Source organism: Dipodomys ordii, unplaced genomic scaffold, assembly GCF_000151885.1.
Source record: "Dipodomys ordii isolate 6190 unplaced genomic scaffold, Dord_2.0 Scaffold10, whole genome shotgun sequence".
Taxonomy (NCBI): Eukaryota; Metazoa; Chordata; class Mammalia; order Rodentia; family Heteromyidae; genus Dipodomys; species Dipodomys ordii.
In genome coordinates, this window is record NW_012267226.1 from 21,639,737 (window position 1) to 21,658,274 (window position 18,538).

Here is an 18,538-nt window from a genome sequence, read left to right on the forward strand (position 1 = left end):
GCTAGCACTCTACCGCTTGAGCCACAGTGCCCAGTTTTTCTGCTTATGTGGTGCTGAGGAATCGAACCCAGGGCCTCATGCATGCAAGCCAAGCACTCTACCACTGAGCCACCTTCCCAGCCCCAACAAAATGTCGACATAGGATTGGAATCTAAAAGTATTTATGCTGAAAAATGTGAGAAGTCAAAATTACCTTTGAAATTTTCCTGTCTTAGAATATGCAGTTATATAGTTCTATATAGATAATCCTGTGTAATAATACACGTATAAATTTATTTTTTAAATAGTAATATGTAATATATAATCTCAGGGTGACTTTTAGAAGCTGTTTTATTGCTTCATTGTGTAGAACACGTTTTGTAAATATACTGAAACCCTTTCATAAGACCTTTTCTAGTTCAGTCATCTGGGACTTTTTTCCCCCTCAGTACTAGGAATTGCTCTTGGGGCTTGGAACTCTACTGCTTGAGCCATGTTCCCAGTCCCTTTTTTTTTTGAGATAAGATTTTGCTAAATAACTTCCTGGCCTGGCCTTGAACTGTGATCTTCCCGTCTCTGTCTTCTGAGTAGCTGGGGTTGCAGAGGTACATTACGATACCTGACCCCCTTACAGTGGACTTTTGAAGATAGCAGTAGAGTGTTCCTCTCTTTATGGGTCACTATATTTTTGTGGTCCTTTTTAACCATTGACACTTTCCAACAAAAATGATGACATTTAAAAATTTGTGGGCAGTCTGTGTTCTATGAGAATTTATCTGGTGCTTATGAAGATGCAGATTTCAGGAAGAACAATGATCAGAATCCCCTGCGCTTTGAAGTTCTTTCTGAACATGGTAGTACAATGGATTCTTCAGGTTACATGCTTATTTGATGCAACACAACTGTACATTTCATGTACTAGCTGCTAAAATGTTCGACTTAGCTAGCACCTGTTTCTCAGGTCGAGCTTACAATATCTAGCTGTATACACATCATGCTGATTGTGTATAAGATTAAAAACAGCTGTGATTCTTTGAAAATTTTGTTCTTTGAAAATTGAGCTGCTTAGTCCTACTAGTAATTCAGCCTGGAATAAATGTGTCCTTAATTTTGTTTTTCTTTAGTTGGGTTGAATGAGCAAATGAAGGCTGTTCGAAAAAGGAGTGAGACCTCTGTGACGGATGAAATTGGAGAAGATTTACTCACCTGGGTGAGGGCCTTTCTCTTTTTTTCTGGATGAGAGACCTCTCTCTTTTTAGATGAGGAGCTTTTCTCTCTTTCTCCTTTTAACTATATGACAGACTATAAAATCAGTTTCAAGTTAAGTAACAAACCATTCCAAATACAAGTTTACTCATTTGCAAAGTTTAGTGGGAGGCTTTTGAGTTCAAAGTAAGTATTCCCTTGATTAATTAGTGCTCAGGCTAGAGAGTAAATGGATCTTGCTAAAAGTAGGTGGTCCACTTCTTCTGCCACAAAAGTAGAAAAGTGAAAATTTCTTAGTTTTAGTTAGAGAACAAGGTGAGTGTTGAGAGACTCTAGTAGCTCTTTGCCACATTTTGTCAGTGTATATTGGGTTATACAAGGCACTGGGAGCATAGTGACATCCAAAGAGCTGTGACTCCTGTTGTCTGAGCTCTCCTCATTCTTTATGGGCAGATCACCTGCGGGTTATATAGCGCGTGATCATTATAACAAGAAGGGAAGGAGGCAGGTTGTTGTTGAATGTATAGCAGAGAGACCTGGACTAGAACATACAAGAAACCTTCTAGAGGAAAGTGGTTGACTCTGAAGAAAGTGCTCTCTAGTTGAGGTGAAAATAATACAACAGTATATGGTTTAGTTCTCAAACAATTAACATAAACAAAACAGGAGTGGATTAGATATGCCCACTGAAATACTTCTTGAGTGAATGCCAATGACAATTCTACATTACATATTTTTAAGAGGTTGCATTGTAGCAAATTAACTAAAGACAATCTTACTGCTTACATCGGTGGTCAGACCATCTCCTGGCGTCTGCTCCTCTAATGGTAGTTCTTTTTACTACAAAAAGAACTTGATTCAGAATGGAAACAAATCTTAACCAATTCCCACCTTGGTTTTACTGTAAACATTTTCTTGCCTAATGCTTTACAGCTACATCCCCAGCCTGAGAGTCATATTTATTAAAGAATAAGAATGTATAAAATTTGACCTATTAAAAATCATTTTATTTTTTTATTTTTTTTTTGGGTCCGGTCGTGGGGCCTGAACTCTGGGCCTGGGTGCTGTCATTCAGCTCTTCAGCTCAAGGCTAGCAGCGCTTTACCACTTGAGCCACAGCGCCACTTCCGTTTTTTTTCTTTTTGCTTATTTGGTGCTGAGGAGTCGAACCCAGGGCCTCAGGCATGCAAGGCAAGCGCTCTACCACTGAGCCACCTTCCCAGCCCTTAAGTATCATTTTATGTGTGAGCAACTTGAAGTAACTAATTTATCTGCAAAAACTCTACAACAGAATGTTTTGTAAAATGTGTTATTTATATACTTTTGAGAATATGGCTTTAGCTGGGCTCTGATGCTGAAATCTAAGGATCGCAGTTTAAAGCTGACCTTGGCAGAAAAGTCCCCATGAGACTTTTATTTCCAATTAACCACTTAAAAATTGGAAGTGGCACTGTGGCTCAAGTGGTAGAGTGCTAGCCAAGAGCACAAACAAGCTCAGGGACAGCACACAGGCCCTGAGTTCAAGCCCCACAACCGACCAAAAAACAACAAAAAAAGAATATGGTTTTAAATGAAAGAATATTTAGTAAACTACTTTGTAAATCATAAAGCATTTGTTTGTAAACACAGAAGTTGTATTTAAAAAATAATTTATTTGATAGCACATGTGAAACATTTGTTTGGCATCCAGAAACTTTAGAGTCAAGGAATATTCAAACTTAAATTTACAAATTAAAATATATTAGTAATTTTAACAAAAGATGCTCATGAGCATATGAATCTCTCCTTAGCCAACTCCGCTTCTGTAGCAGTAAAGCGGCAGTGATTTTACTTTATTTCCTCTCTGCCAAGAAGCATGGTACATTTTACAATAAGAAAGCTAGCAACACAGGATTTCCTTCCTGGAACACTAAATGAATGATGTTTGTGAAGGTGTCAGAATCTACAAAAATGAAATTTTAATCTCAGTCTCCAGGCTTTTTGTATATTCTCCAAATATCCACTCTAGAGGTGGTGTAGGCTGAAAGGTGGTAAGTTTTGGTAGGCTACAAGCAAGAAATCATTGGCATGTGTTCAGGAAAGATCTGGCGGTATCAGAGTCAGACCTTCTTAGTGGAGAGCCATGGATGGTCCCATAAATCCACAGTCCTGTGTTTTCTGTCACTTGAGACTGCTTCCTGGAATGTCAAAGGGATTGTGGTTGTCTCTCATGTAACCTTATGTAAGCTCAGGATCTCATTCTCTATTGTTTTCCTCACATTCTTGGCACAGTTCAGTGGACCAGGAGAGGAGAAGTTGAAACATGCTGCTGCTACCTTTTGCAGCAACCAGCCTTTTGCCCTGGAAATGATCAAGTCTCGTCAGAAAAAGGATTCTCGATTCCAGACTTTTGTGCAAGTGAGTTGAGTGAGTCACATAAGCAATGATAAGAAGAAAGCATTAAAAGAAGTTAGTTATAGAATGAACTTAAGGAATTCTGACATCAACTGCTTTTTACAAGGATTATATTTCTGTTAGCATTTTTAAAAAGACGCACATCTGTCAAATTAGTGGAAGGCATAATAAAAATGACTTTAGAATGAGGAATAATAAAAACGTGATTAAGGTTGAAGTATTTGACATAGAAATTTATATGGGGTCTTGTATCAGAAGATGTGCCATCTGTACAGTTAAATGAACACTATAAAATCATGGGGGACTGGGAAGGTGGCTCAGTGGTAGAGCACTTGCCTTGCATGCCTGAGGCCCTGAGTTCGACTCCTCAGCACCACATAAGCAAAAAGAAAAAAGCCAGAAGTGGCGCTGTGGTTCAAGTGGCAGAGCGCTAGCCTTGAGCTGAAGAGCTGAGGGATAGCACCCAGGCCCAGAGTTCAGGCCCCACGACCAGACTCCCCACCCCCACCCCCACCCCCCAAAAAAATCATGGGTATAAACGCATATTAGGCCAGAGAAGATTAAATAGCAGACATACTCCTTGAAGTAGCCTTGTATACTGGAACAGATAAGTCTGTAAACTTATCCAGCCTGCTACCTGTTTTCGTAAACAACGTTTAATTGCAATATAACAGGATTATGACAATGTGGTCACAGAATGCAAATTTTTCATACCATAGTTGTAATGATTTAGGGATATGACTACAATTTGGCCAGATCCAAGAAAGCAGATCTTAGAGTTGGTTATAGATGCTTTCAGTAGTTGCTTAAACAAACCACTGGATTAGTGATAGAAACTCCCTTCCCCCAATAAGTGATTAGAGGGGAAAGCAAAAGGAGGGTGTGGCAACAGATTGCCTTGGTGTTTTTTAAATAACCAAGAAATGTGATGCTATAGACACTTAGGTGAATGGCACATGGTAGGTCGTTATTGTCATAAGGAGAATTACAGACTTACTTTGCTTAACTCTAGGATGCTGAGAGTAACCCTCTGTGTCGCCGCCTTCAGCTAAAGGACATCATTCCCACCCAGATGCAGAGGCTTACGAAATACCCACTTCTTCTGGATAACATCGCCAAGTACACAGGTAGGGTGTTACCACAGAGGTAAAAAAGCTAACAACAAGACAAACAGAGCATGTCCTGCGAGCCTCGGTGTCCTGGCACCTGCAGTTGGATTTCTGAATAGAAAGACTTCCTAACAAGATTTAATCTCATTTTCTGCAACCTGTTTGACTTAATGTAGCCTATGAGAAACTCTTGCAGAGTTCTGCAAAGTGTGAGTCAGGCCAAATCAGAATTACCACCTATTTGTGTGGGAAAATTCTATTAGAACACAACTGCGCCCATCAGTTTGCATGTTCTCATTGCTTGGGAGCTCCGCTAGCAGAGTAGAGTTGTTGCAATAGGCCATTGGCTTCAAAGTATGAAATATTTATAATCTGGTCTTTTATAGGAAAAGTTTGTCCATCCTTGCTCTAGCATCTCCAATTCCGTTGAAGAAGGTTTATACTGGGTGTAAGAAATGTTTTGTATCTGTACATGATTTTTTTTTGGGGTGTAGTATGAACTCAGGGCCTTGTATTTTATAGGCAGGCACTCCCCCACCTGAGTTGTATCCCCAGTCATTTTCTTTCCTTTGTTAAAGTTATTTTCACATAGGACCTTTGGGCTGAAGCTCGCCTTGCCCTTAGTCCTCCCATTTATTCTCCTCTCATTTGTGCTCCCCATCGCAGGTAGTTGGGATGACAGGTGCATGCTGTCATACTTAGCAGTCTTTCCGCTTCCCCTCTGTCTCTTTCCTTCCAGAACTTCACACATGCTAGGCAAGCATCCTACCATGGAGTTATCTGTAGGCAGGATCTGTAGCTTGGGCTGGTCTCAAACTCACATTTCCCTGCCTCAGCCTCCCAAGTATTAGGGTTATAAGAGTATACCCCCACATGCCTCTGTAGTCTCAAAAGTAGTGTCATCAGAAATCTCACCTGTCTAAAAACTACATGAATTGAGATTCTGCTATAGGTTTTAATCTGGCATAAAAATACTAAAGGTCTTAGTATGTGCTTCTAACTTTTTCATAAAATGACATCTCACATGTCTCTGTGTATACACATTTCTTTTTCTTCCTTAATCTCCTTTTACATTTTTTATTTCTTTATATTTAGAATGGCCAACAGAAAGGGAAAAAGTGAAGAAAGCTGCGGATCACTGTCGTCAGATCTTAAATTATGTAAATCAGGCTGTCAAGGAGGCAGAAAACAAACAGGTAAAAAAGGGAGAGCAAGAAGGTATAGGGTGGTGCTAGAGAACATTAACTTACCATTACCCAGAATCTGAAATTGACTGATTTTGTAATGGATCCACATCAGTTTATGACAAAGTATTAGAGTGTTTTTTTTTTTTTTTTTTACTTTTTTTGTACATTGGTAGCTGCTTGCTTGCTAGTTCATTCAGCACGCATCTGTACAACTTGCTCTCTTTCCTGGTCACAGGGTACAAAGAGGTTGAGAATATGAGCACATGACAGCCGACAGCAGAGTAGTCACACATGGCTGCCATCACACATGGCTGTGAAGGAGTTTCAGAGTGATGTGAGCTTGGCTGGGACCTAGCCTTGTGTGGGGCTTGTAGGTAGTGGCCCTCCAAGAAAGCCTTCTTGTGGAATTGACATTGGAGCCACACTCTGAAGGATAAATAGAAATGAACAAAAACAGTGTAGAAGAGGATGATAGCCCAGAGTAGAGGGAGAAATAGAGCCGTGTGTGTGAAAGCCCAGGCATTTTATGCAAAGCACTGTGGTCTGTTTAAGTAATGGAAAGATTGGATGCTATATGTGCACTTCATTCCATGTAAGTTTTATTTTTCCAAAATGAACTATTGTTAATGGTTTGCATGCTACAATATGTAAGGGAAACATATTTAGGTCTAAAAAATCTATTTTATTTTATTTATTTTTGACTGTCCTGGGCCTTGAACCCTGGGCTTGGCCACTGTTCCTAAGCTCCTTTTGCTCAAGGCTAGTATTTTACTACTTGAGCTACAGCACCACTTGTGGCTTTTTCAGAGTCTCATGAGCTTTGCTGCCAGGGCTGGCTTTGAGCCATGATCTTCAGATCTCAGCCTTTTGAGCAGCTAGAATTATAGGCGTGAGCCCATGATGCCTGGCTAAAAATCTGTTTTAAATGTGTCAAATACTATAGACAGAGGAGTAAATACCGATCGATATGTACCCAAACAAATACAATTGAGAATGACAAGTTTGGGTTAGGTAGGTATTCACTACAAGCATTCAGACTCTTCCATGTACTTATTAGGTTTTGATATTGAGGAAAAGTTAATGTACCCTTTGATCCAATGATTTTAACATTTATTCTACAAGTATAGCTTTATGGATGCACAAATGAATATGTTGAAGACCACTTTATTACAGTATTATTTGTTATTGGCAAAGATTGGAAGTAGTGTGTGTGTCTCTTAGTAAGGCAGAGTTCAATAAATTATATACTTCATTCCCAGAGTTGAATACTGTTGCTTTTGACAAAAGTAAGGTATCATTCTATGGTAATGGGAAACTGTGTCCAAGAAACATTGTTATCCACACACACTGAGGAACACGTGTGCTTACATTGTTATGATTGGAATGAGAGATATATACGGAAGTAACAAATGAATGCATACATGGATCTATTACTGCACTGCATCTTGTTTTAAAAGGATCTACTCAGACACATAATCCACATAGATATATGCATATAGTCTATTTGCATAGGATTTTTTCTCACAGGCAACCCAAGAAACGGACATTTGTGTTTGCTTCTTTAGAGAAAGCTGGGAGGTGGGAAGGACAAAAAACTTTCTTTTTATTGTGTGCCTTATATTACCTTCTGAGTTTTGAATTAAGGGCATGATTTTCATATTCAGAAAATAGGCATAAGGTAGTTAGAGGCCAATGAATTTGAAAAGAATATTAAAGAGTGTCAGCTGAAGAGACAGGAGGGAAGGTGGGAGAGTGTAGAGTGCAAAAGCCAAGAGAAGAAGCATTTAAAGAAAGACTTGAGTTGTCAATCATGTGCGGCGTTGCATTGAGCTCAGGAAAGTGCAGATTCAAGATTTCTATTTGACGGACTGGGAATGTGGCTCAGTGCCTCACATGCATGAGGCCCTGGGCTCAATTCCTCAGTACCACATAAACAGAAAAGGCTGAAAGTGGTGCTGAGACTCAAGTGCTAGAGCGCTAACCTTAAGTACAGAGAAGCTCAGGGATAGTGTCCAGGCCTGAGTTCAAGCCCCAGGATTGGCAAAAAAAAAAAAAAAAAAAAACCAAAGATTTCTATTTGACTTAGGAACAGAGAGATCATTGATGACCAAAGCAATGACCTTTGCTCCATTCTGTCTTAATTTCAGCGCCTAGAAGATTATCAGCGTCGCCTTGATACCTCCAATCTCAAGTTGTCAGAGTACCCAAATGTTGAAGAGCTCAGGGTAAGATATAGTCTAATCATATTTTAAAAGTAAATCAAAATGTACTAAAGACCTGGCAGGGAGTATCCATCATTTGATGGAGGGTTTTTTTTCATAGATCATCTACATTTATGGTTTTATTCTGCCTTTTAAATGTCTGATCTGTGAAGATTACCTTTATCTTTCATTTGAGGAAAATCTGTGAGAAAGAACTGTAGACAATAGGAATTGTCAGAAAGTTAAGGAACTAACTCTTAGTAAATTTAATTTGACTGTTTCATAGTTTGACTCCTTATTACAAGAACTTTCCACATCATTGGGTAAAGTTCAATAATGTAATTATTTTTCCATGAAGTTCCTGAAAAGCATTAAAGTTGAAACCATTACAAGGATGATAGTGTAAAGCATTTGTTAATTGCCGCTTCTTATACCTGGGATTTTTATTAATTAACTTATTAAGGTTTTAAGTCTTTTTATACCATTTCAGATGGTTATTTAGTAGTTGTTTTGGCAGATTTGATCTGCTTTAGAATAGGCTTCATTGTCATATGTAACAGTTTAACTTAAAGAGAAAGATTTTCCTATTAATAATAAAGGTGCTTGTCTTACTAATAAGTTATTGATAGAACAAGCATGAAGAGTCCTTGGACTCTTCATGATGAATGCTGTTCCTTAAAACTGTCTTTGGAATGAAAACTTTAGGACTTAGAAGCCTCTTCCAGATAAGCACATGCAGCATTCATTTAAGAATGAGCTGAGGGCTGGGATGTAGCTCAGTGGCAAAGCGCTTGCCTAGCAAGTACAACGTCCTGGGTTCGATCCTCAGTTAAACCACCCCCCCCCAAAAAAAAAAAAAGAATGAGCTAGAAATGTAGTGACCAAGTGCTTTGTAACCTAGTGAAATTTGGGAGATTTAGATTTTATGTAGGTTATTTTAACATCGACTTTTCCATTTTCAGGACTGATTACAGCAAATGAATGTAGAAGTATCTTTTATATTAAGACAGATTTTGAAAAGAAACTAAATTACATGGAATATCATTCCACTGATGAGATATGCTTGAAAATAATATTTATATAATTCTCTTTGGCAGAATTTGGATTTAACGAAAAGAAAGATGATTCATGAAGGGCCCTTGGTTTGGAAGGTGAATAGAGATAAAACTATCGGTAAGTCTGATAATCAGTTTTGTGTAAAGTAGAGGAAGGAAGAGAACAGCAAAGTTTCCTCATGCCAGAGGGAAGAAGAAAGAATCATTCACAGTGCTTGTGGAACACTGATAGAAGATCTGCTTGTGTTATTTTATTAAGTGTGAAGTGTGTTCAATATTCACATAGGAATGAGGAGAAAACTTGGTCATGGTTCAGCTTCATTTCCTTCATTCTTGTATCTAATGAGTATCTGTAGTAGACTTTCTGCCACTACCTGTCAGAACTGTCAGTGGTGGGGCTGGGAAGATGGCTCAGTGGTAGAGTGCTTGCCTTGCATGCATAAGGCCCTGGGTTCGATTCCTCAGCACCACATAAGCAGAAAAAAAAAAGCCAGAAGTGGTGCTGTGGCTCAAGTAGTAGAGTGCTAGCCTTGAGCTGAGGAACTGAGGGACAGTATCCAGGCCCAGATTTCAGACTCCAAAACCGACCAAAAAAATAATAAATAAAATAACAACAACAACAAAAACTGTCAGTGGTGAGGGACTACCCCTTTACTTGTCTTGGATTACAGACTGATTCTTCCATGACATTCAATAAAGAATGAAGACAATATACAAATGAATGTTTTTAAGTTTGTTAGAGTGCCAGAAATAATTTCCTTTATCAAATCATTGCAAAGTTTATTATACATCTCAGTGTACCATTTCTGCATTTTTATTTCTAGACCTATATACATTGCTGCTGGAAGACATCCTTGTATTGCTACAGAAGCAGGATGATAGACTGGTGCTGAGGTGTCACAGCAAGATTCTGGCATCCACAGCTGACAGTAAACACACTTTCAGTCCTGTCATCAAGCTGAACACAGTGTTAGTTCGACAAGTGGCAACAGGCAAGTATGCCCACTGGAGGACACTGACTGCTGGACCCTAAAGTTGAATGAGCTATCTGGTGTTGGTTAAGCAGCACAACTAGTCTCCAGAGAGTTTTGTTATTTTCATGTACTTAGGAAAAATTGAATGACATTTATTTACCGTTAAGAAAGTAAATTAAAAGTTTATATCCCAAGATTATGTAAGGTGCCTAGGTTCTTTAAGTGATTTTTGTGTATTTGAAATTGCTTTGGACTTTATTCCATGTTCCAGTCATTGATAGACAACCAGTGGAGAGATAGTGCATGGAGAGGTTCTCCAATGAGAGGTTTTTGCTTCTGGTGTATGTTGTTTGATTTGGTGGAAACAAAGCAAATCTGAAGAGGTGGCTATAGTTGAGTTTGTTTTTTTTTTGTCGGTCGTGGGGCTTGAACTCTGGGCCTGGGCCCTGTCCCTCAGCTCTTCAGCTCAAGCCGAGCGCTCTACCACTTGAGCTACAGAGCCACTTCCAGTTTTCTGGAAATAGGAGTCTTACGGTCTTTCCTGCCCAGGCTGGCTTTGAACCGCGATCCTCAGATCTCAGCCTCCTGAGTAGCTAGGATTACAGACGTGAGCCACCAGCGCCCGGCTTATAGTTGAGTTTTTTTAAAGTGAGTTTATAATGACAAGTTATATTTAGTTGTATAATGAGATCCTTTCAGAACTTGTTAATTTCATGCTGACAGAGTAAATGTGTGACCTCTTTTCTTCACTATTGACTAGACATTCCAAGTAAAAACTTAGCCAAGCAGCAGTTCAAAATAAACATTCAGTTTAGTGATTTGGATTCTGATACTTAAGTGTGTTGTACATTTGGTTACATTGAAATTTATGTAGTGTGACATACTCTAAGTTGCTTACTTAATTTGATGAACTTTTGCAAAGTGAATATGCAACCTTTATCCAAATTAAGACAACCTTAGAAATATCCCTCCTGGTCGCTGATTAAAGTGGTAGAGTAAGTTTTGCCTTATTCTTTTCTAGATAACAAAGCCTTATTCGTCATCTCCATGTCAGACAATGGAGCTCAAATTTATGAATTGGTGGCACAGACAGTTTCTGAAAAGACTGTGTATGTATCATATTTATCTGCCTTGTTGTAATTAATAATTATCCCCAGCATAATAATCCACAAACTTTGTTTTTATAATAGGACTCTAAAACCAAAATTATATCAAAATTAAGTTTTTCCTGTATATTCTTTTAGAAACATTTAAGTGCTTGTTCCCTGTTAGGCTGATTTTTAACATTTTTATTCTGTTTTATTAAAAGTAAATTTTCCCAGGGAAAGAAATTCTCGAAAGTATTCATGAAATTTCTAAATGGGTGGTGTATCCATAATGTTAAAATTTCCTTTGAAGTATATTTAGACCTTCTACCTAAAAGTAGGTTATCAAAATAAAGAAATTTAACAGTTCCTTCATTCATTCTCTGCTCTCCTCCCCACCCCTCCTTTCCGAACATCAAGGTTGTTCAAGTTTGACCAAGGTATTTCTCTTTTGTTTTGGGGTTCGCTCTCACCTTCTGAAGCTGGCAGGACCTTATCTGCCGAATGGCTGCGTCAGTGAAGGAGCAGTCTACGAAGCCGATCCCCCTCCCGGAGTCACACCCGTGCGAGTGAGTGGTGCCTGTGCTGCAGGGGGATTGAGTTTGTGGTTTTGCTCGGAAAAGTAGTGGCTAGTTTTTATATTTGGGTGTAGTGATGTTCATAAAACTAAAGGATTATTTCTTCTCTTCTCTAGAGGAGACAATGATGAGGAAGAACCACCCAGATTAGAAGTGGAGCGCCGCGACATCTCAGCCCCTGGCCAGCAGAGCCCAGGTGAGCTCCGAGCATAAGCTTTTCCACTCAGCAGATCCTAAGTGAGCTCCGAGCATGAGCTTTCCCGCTCATCAGAGCCCAGGTGAGCTCCGAGCATGAGCTTTCCCGCTCAGCAGAGCCCAGGTGAGCTCCGAGCATGAGCTTTCCCGCTCAGCAGAGCCCAGGTGAGCTCCGAGCATGAGCTTTCCCGCTCAGCAGAGTCTAGGTGAGCTCTGAGCATGAGTTTTCCTGGAGGAATGTGGTCTGTTAGTAAAGTGCAAAATACTATGGGGCCCCTGATTTGTGCAGGTTCTAGCATCAACTGCCAACTTTGCTTATGGACCTTCTGTGTACTGGTGTAATTAACACTGCTCGAAATGCTGCTTGCTTTGTGGATATAGCCTGTGTCATAGAGTTGTTTTCTACATATTTCCCAAATGCTTGTGTCATAGAGTTGTTTTCTACATATTTCCCAAATGCTTCCTATTAGAAGTTTTATTAAGATGATATGCCTTACCTCTTCTTCTCTACTACATAGATAGAGATTTGGGTCTAGAACCTCCCTTAATCTCATCAAAACCTCAGTGTCATTCACTGAGTCCTGGTGAGAAGTCGGAGGCAGATGAAGTGTTTGTGACTGCAGCACAGCTGGCAAAGGAGCAGTGTGCAGAGGCCCTGAAGGAAAGTGGAGGGAGCCAGGAGCTCACGCACGCAGATCCACACCTGCTGGTCTCAAATGAGCGGTGGGCTCTGGATGCACTCAGGAATTGTAAGTTTTATTGTATTGCACATGCTTCCCAAGCTTGAGAGTTGTATAATGTATTGAGCAGCCATTTGGGAGAATCCAGGGAAGTGGAAACGATGATTTTTCCCTTTAAGAAACTTAGGGTCTAGTTGGAAAGATATAGAAACCCACCTCCTCTCATTCCCACCTTTGAAAGTCAATGTGCAAATGATAATAATGCAGGAATGTCAGAATCGATTTAGGTTAGTTGACCAGAGGAGTATGCAGTAGAGAGCATGAGAAATGTGATCATTATGTTGAGGAGGGGTAAGATTCAAACAGGTATGTGGAACAGATGCCATTCAGATGTGAACAATGGTTTGGTATAGGCAGAAAACTTCCAACTGTTGAGAGAGAGGTGAGCAGTCTGGCCAGCCCGTGGTAGACACTACACTGCAAGTTAAAGGGGTGTGAGAGAAGCTGGGGAGAGGGAGATGTAGGCTAGCTCTTCTGAACTCCCAGGACTGGCCTGGGTCCTCTTTAAGAACAACGCATTGCAGTGGTGTAAGAGCTTTTTCAAGCCACATGTATTCTAGCTTTCTTGTGAGAGTATGTTTTCCACCATATCCCACACTATACACATATGTGCACATGTGCAAGCGCGTGCGCCACACACACACACACACGCACGCACGCATGCACGCACGCACTTACCTCTTAGCTGCCTCCCCTAACTGGCTGAAAATTACTGTTAAAAAGGGAAGATAGTATACCGCTCTGTTATAATGAGGTGGGTGAAATCAGAAAAGTTGCTCTGGCTATACTAGCTATGACTAATAAAAACAGATTGGTCCGGCTGAGAGCTACTGAAGGATTTGAGTGGAAGGAAGCTTTCAGAGATGCGCCACTACTGCCCCCTACCTCCCTCTACTGCACCTTATTTATTTATTTTTTCCTTTTATTTGGCAGAGATAATGGGCTCCATTTTCAAATGTCAAAATTAAAGCTGAGCAGAGTGGCTCATGCCTGTAATCCTATTTGGGAGGCAGAGATTGGGAAGGTTGGGGTTCAGGGCTGGGCCTGGGCATGGATGGGAGTCCCTGTTCCAAACTAACTAAAGCTAAAAGGGTTTGGGGCCTGTGTCAAGTGGTACAGCACCTTCCTAACAAGTACAAAGCCCTTAGTTCAAATCCCAGGACTGCCAAAAAGGAACGAAAAGATTAAGATAATGAGTGGCAAGCCATTCAAGAGAACGTGAAAAGCAGGAATTTGGGGTTTTACGGCTAGCATTTTGGGGAGAGAATTCAGGGTCAGGCCTTGTTGCGTGGCCTCTCTCTGGAAGTGAATGTAGGGCAGAAAGGCAAGGAGGCGGTCAGAATCTCAGACCTACAGGGGCACTGCTTACCTAAAGCCATGCAAAATAGGAATTAAGCCCATATCCAATGACATTGCTGCTTCTTCTTCTTCTTCTTCTTCTTCTTCTTCTTCTTCTTCTTCTTCTTCTTCTCCTTCTCCTCCTCCTCCTCCTCCTCCTCCTTCTCCTTCTTCTTCTTCTTCTCCTTCTTCTTCTTCTTCTCCTTCTTCTTCTTCTTCTTCTCCTCCTTCTTCTTCCTTCTTCTCCTCCTTCTTCCTTCTCCTCCTCCTCCGCCTCCTTTCTTCTTCTCCTTTCTTAAGCCCATATCCAATGACATTGCTTCTTCTTCTTCTTCTTCTTCTTCTTCTTCTTCCTTCTCCTCCTTCTTCTTCCTTCTCCTCCTTCTTCTTCCTTCTCCTCCTTCTTCTTCCTTCTCCTCCTTCTTCTTCCTCCTCCTCCTCCTCCTTTCTTCTTTCTTCTCCTTTCTTCTTCCTTCTTCTTCTTCTTCTTTCTTCTTCTTCTTCTTTCTTCTTCTTTTTCTTTCTTCTTCTTTCTTCCTCCTCCTGTCATAAGGCTTGAACTCCGGGCCTCCCTCAGCTCTTCAGCTCAAGACTAGCACTCCACCACTTGAGCCACAGTGCCACTTCCTGACATTGCTTCTTATTTTCAGCAACCTGAAGGACCTGTACCACTAGTGAGGGAAAAACCTGGTGTACAGCCTGTTACCTTTTCAAGTTACATAGACTACTACAAAAAACACTAGATTTTTTTTTTTTCTTGTCAGTCATGGGGCTTGAACGCTGGGGTCTGGGCTCTGTGTCTGAGCTCTTCAGCTCAAGGCTACTGCTCTATCACTTGAGCCCAGCACTACTTCTGGTTTCCTGGTAGTTAATTGGAGATTAGAGTCTTATGGACTTTCCTGCCCAGGCTGGGTTTAAACTGTGATCCTTAGATCTCAGCCTCCTAGTAGCTAGGATTATAGGCATGAGCCACAGGCGCCCAGTTAAAATCATTAGATTTAAATTTTATTACAAGACATTTTTATTGCCTTCCTCAGTTAGGGAGATTTTTTTTTAATTACTACATATTCAATGTGCCTCAAAAAAAAGTTCTATGTTTATAGAGTCTGCTCCCAGAAAAAAATCAGAACTTATAGGATTTTGGTTTAGCTTACATAGCCTTCAGTATCCTAAGCCCCTACTGGGTGTTGGTCCAATTATATAGAAAATAACACAGGACCGGTGTGTGAACCTGAGGCTTGTGAACAGAGCCTCTCCCTGTTCAAAGTATTTGATTTTTGTAGGTCTGGCTAGTGTTGTCTTCCCTAAAAAGTGGCACTTTTTTGTGCACAGCAACATCAACAACGATTATGTGATGATAATACTTTGGTTCTTTGTTATTAAAAGGTTTTAGTTTTAGAGATAATGGTAACTTGGTGCCGCTAATCCTGGTTGTGCGGGGCTCTGATTGTGAATGTCCTTTTCTTTTTGGCTCTCTCACATCCCAACTCTTCAGTGGGTTTGTTGAAGCAATTGCTGGTACAACAGTTTGTCTTGACCGAGAAGAGCCTTCAGGAGGCCTGGCAGCACTTCCCAAGCCACAAGCCAGCGTCTCAGGGGGTGCAGGCAGATGGTGGAGTCCAGAACTCAGAACACATCAAGGCCTATCATCCTGGTGATGGACAGGTGTCCTTTACAACTGGAACTGGTGACTTTGCCACTTGTCACAGTCCACGGACTTCAACTGAATCTTCTGCTCCCCCAGATTCAGTAGTGTTGGCATCCCAAGAGAGCCAGGCAAGTAACATTTTAGTAATGGACCACATGATTCTGACCCCAGCAGCACCGGCCACGGAGTCGGAAGGGGGTCCTGATGAGAGTGGAGAGCACTTTTTTGATGCCCGTGAAGCCCATGGTGAGGATAACCTACCAGAAGGCGATGGAGCGGAGACAAAGGAGGAGAAGGATGTTACCTTACGCATCTCAGGCATGTTTCTTTCACATTTAAACTTCAATTCTTACTGTTGTTGATCGTTTCGTATGCTGGAATGCATTATCTATGTTCGTGTGCGTATGTAGCTCTATGTTTGGTTCTGTTTGTGTCCTCATGCCACTCATAGGTGCTGAGTCCACTGTGTCAGGTTGCATCCTAGGAGCTGGGAGATACAGCAGGGAATAAAATGCAGCGCAGTCTCCTGTCCACATGAAGCTTAAGTGCCAGTAAGAGAAAGTGTAATAGCACATAAGAAAACAAACAAACAGAGGTCAGATTGAGAAAAGAAATAAATCTGACTATAGCTGGGCAGAGAGTGACGAGGGCAGACAGGGAGATCAAGAGAGGCTCTGCTGAGCAGAAACCTGAATGAAGTGAGGGAAAAGCCATGTGCATGACCAGAGCTTTGTTCAAGCAGAGTAGAGAACGCTCAGCTTCCTGGCAAGAGCAAGCTCCGTGTGTGTGTGTGTGTGTGTGTGTGTGTGTGTGTGTGTGTGTGTGTGTGTGTGTGTGTGTGTCCATGTCCATGTACGTACACGATACATATACAAGAGCAAGCTCCATGTGTGTGTGTGTGTGTGTGTGTGTGTGTGTGTGTGTGTGTCCATGTACGTACACGATACGTATACAAGAGCAAGCTCCGTGTGTGTGTGTGTGTGTGTGTGTGTGTGTGTCCAGGTATGTACACGATACATATACCATTACCAGGGCTTCACCTTAGAGCCTGTGCTCTTGCTTTGTTTCTTTGCTCTACTGCTTGAGTCTTACCTCCAGGCCTGATCTGTGTGCTAGTTAGTTGGTGGGAGCCTAATATAGACTTTTCTGCCCAGCCTGGCTTTGACTAACAACCCTCAGCTCTTAACCTACCAATTCACTGGGATTACAGGCATGAGCTGCCGGTGCCTGACAAGAGCAGGCTGTTGTAGTTAGGGAATGGAGGGTGGAGGGGAAAATGTTAAGAGACCAGGTAAAGGTGTTAGGCTCAGAAGGTGGTGGTGAGACCTTGTAGGATCCTATAGGAAGGGACTTCATAGTTTCCATTTAAGCTTTCAAAATGCTACTAGTATGGAATCATTCAGAAGCTGTCATGAAAGTTTGCTTAGTTGTAAGAAAATTCTGGCTTTTTGCTTCCTTAGTAGCTTTCCGAGCTGTCCTCAGAGCCCACACTTCACGATTTCCCGATGCAGTGGTAACCTCACCCTGGCTGTCTCTACCAACAGGAAACTGTTTAATCCTCGATGGCTATGAAGCGGTGCAGGAGAGCTCCACAGATGAGGAGGTCATGTCATCCTTCGCCCTGCAGCCCGGGCTGGGCCTGCCCTCTGCGGACTCCCCCCACTTGCAGCGCCCCTCTCCCCAGAGCGCTCATTCTGATGGGGCAGCTTCACCATTCACCCCGGAATTCCTGGGCCGTCGGCGCTGGGGGACTTTGGAGGGCTCCTGTTTTGAGATCCAGAGTCCCTGTTGTACAGATTCACAGAGTCAGATCCTGGAATATATTCATAAGATAGAGGCTGACCTTGAACACCTAAAGGTACCTCAACCTCCATAGCTCTTGACCTTAAGAAAACTACTTAGCAGAGTGCAAATGTGGAGTGACTGAAATGCCGATGTCAACAGACGTGGCCATGCTCTAGATCTGTATCTTCTCTCTGACCCTTATTTATGGATAGGGCTTCGGTATAAAGCTGAGAGCAACACTGTTTATCTTGCAGCAGATCATGGGAGTGGGAAGAACTGTAGTTTTCTGACTGTGTTTGTGTGTGCTTCTGAGTCTAAGAGCAGGAAGGGCTGGGGCAGTGGGCTGAGCTGGGTTGGCCGCATGAGCTGCACCGAGAGGGTGGTGCTATGACCCTGCTGCACCCCGGCCCAGGTGCTCCCCTGGCTCCAGTGATGCAGAAACCTGGCTGTGAGCAGAATGTGTTGTGACTTGGTAGCTGAAGGTATCTCTGGTTCAAAGCTGAAGTGGCGGCCAGCTTCCAAGGAAAGGCCGCTTGCAGCTGGCACTCCACATGCTGCTGGAGCCCACATGTTGTTCTCAGGACGCCACTTCACTGGGAGGCTTTACGCACGCACTGAAAAATGCCTGTTAGCCAAAGACTAGTCTCCCTTAGTATGCTTTCAGCTCTGAGGTTGTGTCATCTTGTGGCTGAGGGCCACCGGCCTCTTCAGGGTGACTTCCGGGGTGGGAGAAGTGTGAAGCTAGTCATTCAGAGAAAGAAAAGATTGACTTTTCCTTTCCTACTGACAGCTTTTAATGATTTGTGTTAAAGTTGAACTTTGAGAGCACGAATCTATAATATAAAAATTTTTCTTTTCTATTTTTGATAGTTTTTCTTTATTCTGTTGCCATCCACATGAAGTAACAAAAACACAAACCTGTGGGTTTTCTTTTACAGAAGGTGGAGGAAAGCTACTGCATTCTTTGCCAAAGGCTGGCTGGCTCAGCCCTCACAGAAAAGCACTCAGGTGTGTGAAGCTCTTGTGGCCTAGACTTACCCTGGATAAGTAATTTAGCATTCTTT

General features: G+C 41.7%; 1 protein-coding gene across 1 annotated transcript in view; it reads left to right on the plus strand.

Moving 5' to 3' along the window:
• The window catches only part of Arhgef12 (Rho guanine nucleotide exchange factor (GEF) 12), a 115,466-nt gene that overhangs the window by 92,281 nt on the left and 4,647 nt on the right, over positions 1-18,538 (plus strand). Inside the window, exons 26-39 of the mRNA XM_013009508.1 lie at positions 1,104-1,189; positions 3,457-3,582; positions 4,592-4,706; positions 5,784-5,884; positions 8,023-8,100; positions 9,174-9,249; positions 9,956-10,123; positions 11,127-11,214; positions 11,673-11,759; positions 11,885-11,964; positions 12,482-12,712; positions 15,537-16,007; positions 17,234-17,547; positions 18,413-18,482. Of these exons, the coding sequence (XP_012864962.1) occupies positions 1,104-1,189; positions 3,457-3,582; positions 4,592-4,706; positions 5,784-5,884; positions 8,023-8,100; positions 9,174-9,249; positions 9,956-10,123; positions 11,127-11,214; positions 11,673-11,759; positions 11,885-11,964; positions 12,482-12,712; positions 15,537-16,007; positions 17,234-17,547; positions 18,413-18,482 (2,091 nt within the window). The remainder of the gene's footprint in view (positions 1-1,103; positions 1,190-3,456; positions 3,583-4,591; positions 4,707-5,783; positions 5,885-8,022; positions 8,101-9,173; positions 9,250-9,955; positions 10,124-11,126; positions 11,215-11,672; positions 11,760-11,884; positions 11,965-12,481; positions 12,713-15,536; positions 16,008-17,233; positions 17,548-18,412; positions 18,483-18,538) is intronic.